This window comes from Cynocephalus volans, chromosome 1 (genome assembly GCF_027409185.1).
Source record: "Cynocephalus volans isolate mCynVol1 chromosome 1, mCynVol1.pri, whole genome shotgun sequence".
Taxonomy (NCBI): Eukaryota; Metazoa; Chordata; class Mammalia; order Dermoptera; family Cynocephalidae; genus Cynocephalus; species Cynocephalus volans.
In genome coordinates, this window is record NC_084460.1 from 237,227,398 (window position 1) to 237,241,193 (window position 13,796).

The 13,796-nt window shown below is 38.1% G+C and overlaps 1 protein-coding gene across 3 annotated transcripts in view; it reads right to left on the reverse strand.

Moving 5' to 3' along the window:
* Positions 1–4,925: 4,925 nt before the first annotated feature.
* ABCB11 (ATP binding cassette subfamily B member 11) overlaps positions 4,926–13,796 on the reverse strand; it is a 76,294-nt gene continuing 67,423 nt past the window's right edge. For 2 of the 3 annotated variants that reach the window (XM_063110941.1, XM_063110922.1), the window contains exons 23-27: positions 13,319–13,475; positions 11,956–12,153; positions 8,444–8,650; positions 5,947–6,093; positions 4,926–5,126 (exon numbers count right to left, since the gene is read on the reverse strand). In XM_063110941.1, the coding sequence (XP_062967011.1) occupies positions 4,926–5,126; positions 5,947–6,093; positions 8,444–8,650; positions 11,956–12,153; positions 13,319–13,475 (910 nt within the window). Of the gene's footprint in view, positions 5,127–5,946; positions 6,094–7,379; positions 7,383–8,443; positions 8,651–11,955; positions 12,154–13,318; positions 13,476–13,796 lie in introns of all 3 variants that reach the window. The other variant, XM_063110932.1, reaches the window with a different exon arrangement.

Consider the following 13,796-nt stretch of genomic DNA (forward strand, 5'->3'; position numbering starts at 1 on the left):
GATGGTAATATTTGGATATATTTAGGTTAAATAAAATACATTATTCATATAAATTTCACCTGTTTCTTTTCATGAGACTAGAAAATTTAAAATTACATATGTGGCTTGTATTAGTGGCCCATATTATATTTCTATTGGGAGGCAGTTCTTTAACCTAATGGGAAAAATGGACATTTCCCCCTTTTATTAATTGTCTTGGGGTTGACAAATTATGGACCACCTTTGTGAATTTAAAAAGATTATTCAACCAAAATGTATTAAGATATCACTGTAGGCCAAGTACCGAATAAGACTCTGGGAATGTTAAGATGAACTAAACACAGTCTCTGCCCTCAAGGACCATAGACATTTAGGATGTTCAGGGAGCTCTGGTCACACAAAGGACAAATGGAAGAAAATTAAGTTACCAAAATTTGTGGGGAAATCCTTCCAGACATCTCTTTATGTGTACAAGTATGTACAAGTGCACACAAACTTGGACACATATACACATAATAGATGTATGTATGTGTGTGTATGCATAGACGATAGGGAGATAGATAGATATATAGATGGGTGGATGGATAGACAGACAGATGTCATCATACCATGCATGATGATCTGAAACTCGCTTTTTCTATACCACACATCATGGGCATCGTTCCACTAAAACAGTAAACATCATCATTTTTTTGGCTTCATGGTAAACGATATTGTATATATGTACCCAAGCTTATTTGATTATTTTGCCATCCTCTTATTTATAGACTTTAGATTGTTTCCAAGTTATTGTGAACAACGCAGAAAGAGAAAACTGTGCTCACTTTTGTGATCAGAAATTTAGAATAAATTATGAGAAATGCGATCCCTGGTGAATCTCTTTCTGGACTCTCTTCTATTTGCGTGATGTGACTTTCAAATCTAGCTTCAGTATCTACTCTTTTAACCATTGTGTCTCTGTGTTTTTCCCCCTCTTTTTTGATTTAATTCTTTAACTTTTTTAAAAAATTAAAGATACACATGTGCATAAATCCTTTAGCTATTCCTTTTGGTATTTACCTTCATCTTTTAAAATAACATATTTTTATTATTTGTTAACTGCTTATTTGTTTATTAATTTTAACTGTTCATTTTCCATCATGAAATATGAGAAATATAAGGATCCAGTTCTTTTACCCCCATGTACTATCTCATCCCCAACCTTCCCCAGATATTTTCTCTTCCCTTTCATAACCTGTCTATAATTTCATTTTAGATCAATAAGCGTTTACATAGATATGACTTTGCAAATAACATTCTCAGGTGAACCATGCAGTGCTACATAAATATATTTCCTTTTTGCATAATTATTGTATGATCCTGCCCTTCCAAGGCTAATAGCTAATAACATCCTTTCTCTCTTCCCCACTCCTTGTTTTCTATTACCCATCACTAAATTACCCCAAACTCTACCAGAGGCTATGTCTCCTCTCACCATTCAAAGCCATCAGGTATTCTAGCAGCATCATATTTTCAGTCTGGGCTCCTGCACTGGCTACAGCACTTCCTAATCATCACCTCATTCTCAAGTTACAGAATGTTCCTATATCCCATATCTTCTTTCTTTGTTTATTCTCTTATTTTAGGGAGCCCCGCCTTCTGTGGCTTCCTCAGAAAAGATGCATGGGGAATAAGTTTGAGACCTGGCATGACTAAAGAATTTCCTTAGATTTCTCTCATTCTTGAGAATATAGAATAATTTCCCCTCAGAATTTTGAAGGCAAATGTTTATGTATTCTGACTTTTTTATTGTCAGGAGGTCCTATGTCTTTATGATTCTTTATTACACGTAGCATATTCCCCCTTTCTCCTGGAAAATATTGGTAACTGCTACTTTTCCTCAGTTTTCTAAAGTTTTATAACAATGTGCCCAAATAGGATCTTCATTTGTTTTATTCAGACTTGGTGAACCTTTTCATCTTGAAAATTTATATCCTTCAATTATAGGAAATGTTCTTGAACTACTTCTTTAATAATTTTTTCCCCTCAGTTTTCACTGAACTCTCTGGAACTGTTATCAGCTAATTATTGCACTACCTGGATTGTTCCTCTAAGTTTTTGCTTTTCTTTTTTTCTCTGCCACTTTTTATCTCTATATTTTTGTTTTAGCTTTAGAGAAATTTCCACAATTTTATCTTCCAATCCTTCTATTTTTTTTCCTTCTGTAAACATTTATTAAGTGGGGTTATGCGGAGAGTTTGAACATGGCCCAAACGCATTATGAAAACATTAGGAAATTACAGGAAGACTTGCGATTAGTGTCAGACAGAACAGATTAAGCCAACCCTTCAGTCATCTGAGAAACACTAATAATATAAAAATGCGGAGACCCATTCTTTATTAGCAATAGAGGATGCAGGATAAAAATGGAAACATTGACACCCACTGGTGTTGTAAATAAATGTGCAACTATTTATTTATTCATTTTTGAGGTTGTAAATCTTTCTTGTCACTGAGCCTCAAAAAACAATTGTTTTCCCAAACCATTTCAAGCCCTCTCCAGTCAATCTTTTCCCTCTCACCAATAACTTTCAAGAACCTTATTTGAAAAAGAGCTCTTATTCATTCCTTTTCTGCACAAATTCCATTCCAAGAAACTGGCAAATTCCCAGCACAGAGCCCATATTCTCCCTCTTTGAAATGCAAACCCAAACAAATGCATTTCAGTCTTTCTTCAAGAAGGAAGGATGAGCATGCATTTGCTGCAAAACTTAATTCCTTCTAGCAGGCATCTTTATTCTGCAACTTTCTTTTCACTGCCATTTTTCATAGTTTAATTGGAATCCATTACTCCACCCTCGGCCTCCCTGACTTGACAACCATCAGCAAATCTGGCCTGGCTAGTTAACCTGCTGAACCATCTTTGCAGTTATTTACCAGTAAACACTGAACAGGAGACATAAATAATATACCTCAATAGACCACAGCTCAGGCTTAACTCGTAGGCAGAATTTCACTTTTTGGCCACAGGCTGAAAAAATAAATGCACAAGTGGGATTGGGAGGAAGTTGGAGGAAGAAGACTCTGTGATGGTAGGATGGCTTGGTGGGAAATGTGCAGTCCTGCTGTTGAATTTTTCATTTCTGCTATCAAGAGCTCTTTTCTGTATGATTATTTTTTGCATGTTCATTTTTATGGACTTCTGTTTTTGTTTAAATTGATGGAAATATCTTCTCTTGTCTCACTGAGGAAATTTATTATCACTCTTTGCGTTGATCTTTGCATTGTCTCTGTTTTCTTTAATTTCTTCCCTCCTGGGTGTTCTATCATCATCACTTTTCTTCAGTGTGTTAAAAAATCTCCTTCACGTTTGGCAATCCTGGGCAGTCTATTCCATGCAAGAGGGAGACATTGGAAAGCCAAGGGAAGTTCTAAGTGAGTGGTTCATGGTGTTGGCTGGTGGGCTTCACAGGAGGGTCATCTGACTGGGAATTTTCTTTGGAGGATTCCTAGCATCAGGGTCATAGGTCTCTTCTCTTGAATTGGCCACTTTCCCCAGAGAATCATTCTTTGATCTCCTGCCAGAGGAGGGAGGCTGGGAGTTTTTCTGTTCATATATAGCTTTACACTCAATCCCCTGTCTCCTGTATGTCAGCGCCCCATCCACTGCAACTCGTGTCCCCAAGTGCAAACCTGACTGCAAGTTTCCCCAGAGAGGGAGTATCCAGTCTTCTGCTGGGACTGGGGAAGAGCAACCACCTTGCTGCAGGAGGGGGCTCCGCACCTCTGTTTCTATACAGCCATTCAGCCCATTCTTCTGTCTCCAGCCTCATCTGTCCCCTTTCTTCCCTCTTCTAGAAGGACCCAGTGTCTTTATATCCTGAGCCTTTCTAGGGATCCATGGTATAAGACAGGATGACCCTAGGCTTCCCCCCAATAACAGATTACATTTTTGCTTTCTCTCATCTTCTAAATTCGTTATCAGTTATCCATTTGCTTTCTGGCTCCCAAAATTTTGTTGCTGACATCATTTTGTTTCCTTTATTGGTATAGATTTATGTCTTCTTTACTTATGTTTAATGTCATTTAGAGGTGTTTTGAGGGATCAGGGACAAACACAAGTATTTTTCTGCCATATTTAACTGACTTTTTTGTATAACACCTTAGGAGGCCACAGCAAATGTCATTCCATGAATAAGATTCTGTAGAAATAAGGGACAGCAACCAATGTGCAGGCAGGTGATGAGGAGTACATGGCCTGGGATAGAGTCCCCTGCTCCAACCACACCAGCAGAGTCTAGTCTAGCAATGGTGACTTCACCACACACGCACTACACCCTGAACCTACAGCATGAATGGACATCCCTAACTGGTAAGCCACTGCTAATATTTGCCCCCTGCCTCCTTCAGCCCAAGAACATCCAGTGTGTCAGAATTCTCCTTTCTCTATCTTCAGCCATAGAGATAAATGAATCTGCTTCCACGTGCAAGAAAACTTTAGTTAAGAAATACAGCTGGTCTTAATTCTTTTCTTCTTTTCACTTTTGGGCCAGCTCAACAAACATTTGTTGAATGCCTGCTATGGACCAGGCTCTGTGGACACTGGCGAGTTCAAAAATGCAGAAGACAGGGCTCTGCCCTTGAGGAGTTCAAGGTCTCATCTGCTCCATGGCTTCTCACTAATTCCCACATTGGAAGTGGGACTGGCTCCTGCATAGAGATGCACTGGGCAATGGCTGGGCAGCTGCTTGACATGGGATTTTCACCCACACTGCTCCAAGTTTCTTTCATCTTCTTTATGAACATCTAAAACTGGATTATTAGTGAAGGTCATTAGAAATTAGCTGGGATCCCAACATATGACAATGTCTGTGAAAGTAAAATATTAACATTCCTCCCCAAAGAAAAACAACCCACAGTACTCCTGTAATATGTGCATCATCTGTGCATGAAGTTCTTGAGACAGGTCAACTGATGGGGGCTCCTGTGGTGACTAATTTGTAGTAGGCTCCTTTCTGGGCCATCAATTCCTCGTGGGACCCCTTTTCAATCACCACTCCCTGTGACATGACAGCGATGATATCCGAGTTCTGGATGGTGGACAAGCGATGGGCAATGACAATGCAGGTCCTTCCTTCTCTGGCTTTGTCCAGAGCAACCTGCACCGTCTGCAAAGAGAAGATGGAAAGTTGGTGCCAGGACACAGGGTTGTTCCCAGCCCACTGTGGCAAGAGTTCAGTGTGACACCACCCTACACTTAGGGGTAAACCCAAGGGCTCGACCTAAGAGAGGATTAAGCAAAAATTTGCTGAATACAATGCACCAGTGATTTAAATTCCAGTGCACAGGCTGAGAAATTTCAGTGAAGAATGAACCCAACTACAAAGTCACTATGTAATTTTACAAAACTTGGTAGTCTAGTTTACTAAGTAAAAGACCAAGGAAACAATGTAGGATGGCAGTATCAGCCATTCCTGGTAGTGCTCTTCATTGTAGAAATTTTAGCTTTGTCCAAGATGGATTCCTGCCTTTTAAGGTGTTAAGTATAAATTTTAAATTCCCTAATTGTGTTTCGTTGAATGCATCTCTTTTCATGCAAACTGCACATCAGATATCTCCTTTTTCTTTGTGTTGTATGTGGTGTACCTACACCGTCACATAATTTCAGAATTATAGAACATGAAATGCCTAACAGCTGATCCAGATTGTTTTACTTTATTTAAGAAAGCTAATTATTTGTCCTCAAAAAAATGTCACTTAGCCTAAAGAATCTTAAAAACAATTCTTATTTTAAAGTTAACATTTTTTTATTTGAAGGAATCGTATGTTTAATTACTTTTTCTAGATTGTCTTTTGGTTCCACAAAGTATTGCCAATTCCTACTGTTAATGAATCAGAAAATTAAAATTAGCATCATTTTATAAGGACAAATCTTACAGCAAGAGAGTCATTTATAATGATCTAAGACTTTAGAAAATCAGTACATACCTTTTCACTTTCTGTGTCTAAGGCAGAAGTGGCTTCATCCAGTAGCAAGATTTTAGGATCTCGAACAATGGCCCGAGCAATAGCAATGCGCTGTTTCTCCCCTCGAGAGAGCTGAGACCCCTGGGACCCAACGTTAGTTTCATATTTCTGAAAAAAGTATGGTAAGTTTGAGAACCAGTAACAGTGATTGCTCCTGTGCCATATGGAGCCCACATCTGTGACTCCTGTGAGAATTGTAATTATTTGTTGTTTTTTGAACTTTGGGATAGTGAATGAATCCTATAAAGGATGTCAAATCCACTCAAGAATATAAGAGAAATATGAAGTTTGTGACCTTTGATGTGGGAAACTAGGGGACTTTATTCCTCATCTCTGCATTTCTTTTAGGTTTATATTTTCAATCTCTTTCTCCCTGTGTTCAGGAAAGATCCCATAAGAGAGTACTTCAAAAAGTTCATGGAAATTCACACACACACACACACACACACACACACAAACCGGGGGGGGGGGGAAGAAGATATAACAACCACAATTATTTGAAGTTGATACAACAAGCAAACAGAAAGGACATTGTTGGGGGGGAGGGGGGGAGGGAGAAGGGAGGGAGGTTTTGGTGATGGGGAGCAATAATCAGCTACAATGTATATCGACAAAATAAAATTTAAAAAAATAAAAAAATAAAAAATTTAAAAATTAAAAAAAAAAAAAGTTCATGGAAAGATTCACATTATCTTTTAATTCTATTTTTCCATGAACATTTTGAAGTACCACTGTATATGAGATCATCCTTGATTTGAGAAGTCCTTATTTCCAGACTCTTATCTAGAAGACATTTCCAAGATGGAATAATCCCAGGAGTGGCAATGCCTTTTGAGAGATCTTCTGGTGCATTCCTTTACTGGGGTGACATCATTCTGGAACACAAGACTTGGTTTGAATTTAAACTCTGCTGCTTACTAACTCTGTGATCATGAGCAAATTCTTTAAATGTCTTTGTGCTGAAAACCCATACTGAATGCAGTATTAATATATAGTTCACATATTTGTTGTGAGTTTTAGACAAAATCAGGAAAGAACATCTCTAGCTAGATGCTTGATATGGCTATACAAAAAAAAATAATTAACACTTGTGGCATATTTACTATGTATCAGGTATTGTGCTCACTATTCTAGCTGAGTTATCTTTGATATTCACAGAAGCCATGTTTTTCCTGTTTTACAGATTATAAAACTTATGCACAGAGAAGTAAGAAAATTGTTCAAAGACAAACAAGTAAGAACAGTGAAGGTGAAATCTAAATTTGGGAGAGTCTAGCTTCTGAGCCTGCCCTTGCCCTCTACTCTACCCTGCCTTCCACAACAAGATCTATTTTCTTCCTCGGCCTCCCTCGCTGCCTGACAAATGCTCGACTAAGCCAGGTGAGACCCATGACAACCTTGCTTTGTCCTTGTGGAGACAAAGTGCTCAGCAAAGGGTATTGTGGGCAAGTCTGTATGAGAAAGAGGTAATAAACCACTCCAAGCCAGTGACTTGCACAAAATGATTAGGTGCTCAATAAAGATTTGTGGAATACATGAATCTTCCAGGAAACACACAAGCTTTGCTTTTCAGCTTAGGATGCAGCAAACAGTAATTTCTATGTGCCTACAGACTGAGCTACTCAGGTTAGAACCAGGCCAAGAGCCTAAGACTTAGGAGACTTTATAAAAAGAGCAAATGGAAAAGCTTACCACAAACACCACAAAATTTATAAACATAATCACTTACAAAGAAAAATTCCCTAGCGGTATTTTAAAATGGAAGTAGAGAAGGTTAAAGGTAGTATTTGGCTCCTATAATTTGGTTTCAATGTTTTAATTCTCCTTGTGATCAATCACCAAGAGAGACTCTTGGTGAGTAGAAAAATGGAGAGTGGATATTGTGCTAAGTTCAGACTTGGCTCTGGTAATGTAAGAGACACAAGGCAGATATGACTTACCCCACCACACATAGTATACGCTGCCAAGTAATGAGATAATGATGGTGGTAATAATAGCAGTGGATTTCTTTGTGCAGCTAGTAAGCATATTCTTTCATCTGAACACTATTTTTGCATTGTGCAGATGGAACAGACAATCTCAGAAAAGGTAAGTAATTGTGCCAAAGTTTACACAGCTGGTAAGTGGCAAAGCTTGAATTTGAACTCAGGTATGAGTATGCTCTAGATCTCAGGCTTTTTTCCATTATGCTAAGCTAATGCTCAATGTAGTACGATTTTATGTGCAAGAAATTCCATAGCATCCATCGTGCTGGATAATATAATACTTTCCAAAGCTAAGGAATATGTTGACGAAGGACATTTATTTTGCTTAAAAATCTCAGAGAATCCTGGGGCATTGGGACATAAATTGTGTTGCCTTTGAACTTCTCTGTGAGCAACAATCACAATACTTTTTGGTCATTCTACCTCTCCCCATCCCCATCTCCCATAGGGAATGGCTCTGACTTGGTACCCACCTCTGGGAGTGACATGACAAAATCGTGCAGCTGAGCCTGCTTTGCAGCAGCTATGACTCTTTCCATGGGAATTTCTTTGGTGTTGTCTCCATACTTGATATTGTCCATTATACTACAGGCGAACAACACCGGTTCCTGGGAAACAATTCCAATGTTCGAGCGGAGGAACTGGATATTGACTTTTCTGGTGTCATGACCATCTATCATCTGCCAATAGAGGTGATGACAAAGGGCATTAAGTTTTAGAATTCCAGCAGAGAGGAAAGTTCACATTCTAGAGGTAAGTGTTATGCAGGACATTTGTTTTGCTTAAGAGACAACAATCCCAGGACTCTGGGAAACAAGATATGTCACCTTTGACCTCCAGAGGTGGTGTCTATCAGGAGTGGTGTCAAAGTTAACACTGATCACACTATGGGTTTTTTTAGTTCTTGTGTTTCTCAAACTCTAGCTCTGCAGGTGTGCAAATGAGACAGACACTCAAGACAGTACTTAGTTTAAAAAATTTTCCCTTATACTTTGACGCAGCACACTCTATACAAGTGTCCAGAATTGCTCAATTTTGAGACTCTGTGAGTAATGAAAAGGATTTTTTTATGTGAAACTACTGGACAATATAAAAATCAAACCTGTTTCCTTGATTTTACTGATACCAGTCTCTGAGTAACTGAGATAATAGACTCAAGTAAGATAGGAATATATTTATTCACTTAGTTAATCAAAAAGCATATATTGAATCACCTGCCACAAAGGCACCATGCTAAACAGCTTGTGTCTGTTGTGTAAAGAAAACATAATCTTTGTTTCCTAAGAACTCATGGCTAGTGAGACAGTTAAGTACAGGTACTAAAAAATCTACTATTTGAGCTGGTTTGCTTAAGCCTCCTAGAATATTGAAGGTACAGTATGTCTAACATACTACTATAAAGTATTTCACTTTATGATTTCAGAAAAAGGTTACATTAAATGGTATAAATGGATTATATTCTAATTTCTCAGCAGTGAAAAAAGCAAACACTATTAGAAAAAATGTTATTCTTCAACAACAATTAGCCCCCACTCATCTTGCTGTATTTATTTTCCATAGTACTTAAGTGTGCAAAGCACAATTAAATACTGTAGCTGCTTGCTAATTGTTCTATATGTGCTGTGTTGTGAACTCCTAGAAGACAGAAGACATGCTTCATGTACCTGAGACTCTCCCACAGGGCTAATGTAGTACTAGGCACATCACAGGTGTCCAATTAAATGTTGAAAATATTGAATGCCTGGATTTGATAGCTTCGTTAAGAGCAAAGAGGATTTTTAAAAATTGATGAAAAGTGGTATTTTTCCTACTTAAAATTTTTGCAGCAATGTTTTACAGTGACATAAAATATATTGTACCTATACAACGCAAGTACTAATAATGACTTCTTCATGGGCTTTCCTACCTGTGACCAGAACATTCACTGAGCACATTCAGAGAAATATACATAATACATACACGTTAAAGTTGGAGAGTTCAAACACGAAGGGTTCAGGTCCCTGCATCTCACATAGTTCACAATCTACCTGGGTGATAGGCATGATAGAGCTGACATTTTGGAAAAATAAACCCTCTCTCTTACAGAGATCAGACCTCAGTGCTATGCTTTTTAGGTTCACCAATCACCAAATAATTCCAGACAAATTGAAATCTTTCTACCTAAAATTAATAACAGAAGTGATTATAAATCATAAGCAATCAACTCTTATGCCCCATTTTCATAAATTCCTGAATTCTGCCAATATCTGTTTGCTCGTTTCCTTTGTTTGCTTTAAAACAGGGAATCTTTAGTTGCCTCTTTCAAGTTTTCTCAGCATTTCTCTTCATAATGCTGTCTATCCTTATTGTAATCAAGACTATACTATTCAGGGAAATCACAAAGGCCACTTTCAAAATATTAGGGCTAAATAATCAATCAAGTATGTAGCAAAATAAAATGAATTTTCAGATTCATACCTCTGAACCATTTCCTAGAAAACCACTTGTTGATGTGCTCCAACAAAAGTCGGTGAAAACCAAGAAAAAGGAAAATATGAGAACTAGGAAATAATGGATCTTATCCAAGAAAACATTGTAGGAACTCACAGGATGACAGCTGTTCAACAAGCAGAGGTTGCAGTTAGCCTAGGCAGTGACAGAAATGGGGAAAAGAAGCAGGTCCCTCAGCATAGACAGCAGGATAGAGACATTGGAAGAACATAAAGATTTGTATACAGACAGAGAATGTAAGAAAAAGAAAGCCTTTTAGAAAAACCAGTTAAGAAAACGGAATGCTGACATGCCTCACTACTTGACTGTGGGATGAACAGTATTTACATAATCATAACACAAGCTGTTAATTGATTTTCAACGTTTAGAATCAACCTAGAGTGAAAGCAGGAGAATAACCAATGATATAAACAGAATGTCTCTTATTCTTGATAATAAAAAAGCATAGTAAGAACTTGAGAGGTAAAAGGAGGGAGCAAGAAGTAAAAATAAAGGTAGGATGGTTAATATTCTCATCTTAGAAAGTGAGAACAGAGACAGTACCCATAGGTGGTGGGAAGCAAGGGAAGTGTATTAGTTAAATTTACAAATAGAGGGGCTAAAAAAATGATTTAACTATATTGGGAGGAGATAGGTAAAAGGAGAGGAATGGTGAAAGCTATATTTTCTTCCCTGGAGAATAAGTTAACAGAGAGTCTAAATTTGTTAAGTCATGAAACAGCAGCATGAGCATATTATTTAGAGACATAGAAGTAGTCACTGGGAGATCTAAAAATATCAAGTGGTTAAAAATAGTTGTCTGTGAGCAGAGAGATGTGACAGCAGGGAGGTGAAAGGGTGGACCCATAGGTTGCTTTTATTACAAACCTTTATTATCTGATTTTGTAATTCTCTGCATGTATTACTTTCAAAAAAAGAAAAGAAAGAGGAGAGAAAAAGAAGAGAAAGAAAGGCTGTGGAAAATAAGCGACAATGCAATTCACCGATTTTTCAAATATCATTGCCAAAACTTTACGGTACCTGGCTATCAATTTGAGTTCCTTATATTATTTAGACTTAAGCTTCTTGAATCAGGATTGTCTCAAATTTTTCATGCTAAGTCCTCTTTCTTGCTCATTTATCATTGTGTCCCTTATCACCCCCACTTTTTCCATTCCCGGTCATTAGTTTCCTGATTAGTCTGCACTTTCTGCTCCATTTACGGGTAAGTGAATGCTTCTGTTAAATACACACATCTCCAGCTTTGCAGTGTGCCCAGTTTTCTTTGCCCAACTGGTCAGCAGGCCATCTGGAGCTGGGAAGAATATGATGTTAGAAACTGTGAGGTAGAATCAGGTCAACCAGAAATGACAGGAACTGGCAACTATCCACCTGGTACATGTCCACAGCAAGCACTTGAGAGTGAGTTTGGCGAGGCACAATCTCAAAGACCACTTTCAAGGGTTGGAGATATTCTGCAGAAAGCACAATTTTCAAAAGCACTTGTGTTGCTTACCACCTTCCCTTTATCAGGATCGTAGAAACGTTCCAACAGCTGAATACTGGTGCTTTTGCCACATCCACTGCTTCCAACAAATGCCAGAGTCTTCCCTGGGCTAACGGACACTGAGAGACCATTCAGAACTTGTATATCAGGTCGAGAAGGATATGTAAATTTACAGTCAACAAAGTCAATCCTCCCCTGGAAGTTGTCCTGTGGATGGGAGATTGGAATAACGTATGCTCCTACTGGAGTCGAGAATATTGAAAATGCACCTAAGTCTGAGTTTTAAATCTCTGCTTAAGATACCTTCAACACCATGCAGCCAAAGTGAAAAGTACAGAGTCAGCAACTTAATGAAATGACATTGTATTCTCTATTCTAGCAGGTGTAGTATAAAGGGAGGCTTGAGCAGTGAAATTAAAGATATCTGACCCCTCTTATTCCCATTCTAACCTAAAGGGATTTCCTTGTCCTCCGTTCCTTGACATTCTGAATGGAACAGAATAGCTAGAAGATATTATTACATTACAGAAGCCAGTAAACTGTTAAAACCCCTACAGCTCTGTTCCCCCAAAGACTTAAAATAATAACATTACACTTCAAATGACCTAGAGAGAAAGTTACTTGAGGTCTATACTGCAAAAGTGAATACTTTCAATTGTACTTTAGTGTGCTTAAAACTGTCTGAACTATGAACTCTGGAGATGAATAGACACTTAATAGATCACACAGAGACTATACTTTTTTTTTGAGCTGAAGGAGAAACAAGCCACTTGACCAATTTAAAAAGAGTTTGGAATTTAGCTTTACTAGTATTTAGGTTTGTTTTACTCTCTTGAACATACTGAAGTTTTCAAAAATAGGCAGGGAAGATTTAAAAACATCTCTGGGATTATCAATTAGAAGAAAAGACATTTTGTTAAGATTGAATTAATTTTCTGGGTGTCCGCATGGACTAAAACTTGATCCCAGATGAACACGAATCAAATCAATATTATTGGACAGGAAGAACTAGTTTTTCTGCATTCCATACAAGTACATCAATAGAAAACATGGTGGCTGGGTAGGTCTCAAAAGACAACTGTATTCATTCATTCTGGAACTAAGTGTCTTTTATACTACACAGAACTTAGCACTCATTGGATATCATTTTCTTATTCAAATGCCTGCTTTGTGAATAATTTTTAATGCTAATTTACTTCAAGCTCTTATACTTCTAAACCTACTATCTGTCCATTCCAAGTATGTATGAATGAATCCATATACCATGAGAATTTAGAAGCTAAGTGGTATTGTATGACCATCCCCAATGGCCGTTCCTGCACACACACATAAATATAACCCACCCACCCCCACCCCCACAACCAGTACTTACCCATTTTTCACCTGCACTACTGTATACATTGATTGGGGGTCGTCGGTCCAGCAATTGAAAAAGGCGTGCAGCTGATATTTTAGCTTTGGCATAATTTGGGGTGTAAGAGAAGGCTCTTCCAAGAGCTGTTGCACTCAGTACAACTGAAGAGATCACCCTGCAATCAAACAGACACCCAGGTAGATGGGGAGTGTGGTTGAGGTGATGGCCTATGTGGCAGGAATTTGGAGGTCTAGCTCTGGTTCTGTTAGGAAAGGACCGAGTCCCTCGAGCAAGTCACTTCAGACTTGTCTGGGAAGGTGGAGGATAGAGAGATTTGCAGTTTTCAAATTGTGTTCCATGAACAAGGGCAGACTCAGACCCCCAACTTTGATTCAACTACAATAGCCTCTTTCTTAATTTTTACATTTTTTTGAGAAAAAAAAAATGTCTGAAAATAAATAAAGAAGGGAAACCTGCAAGAACACAAGATTGGGTT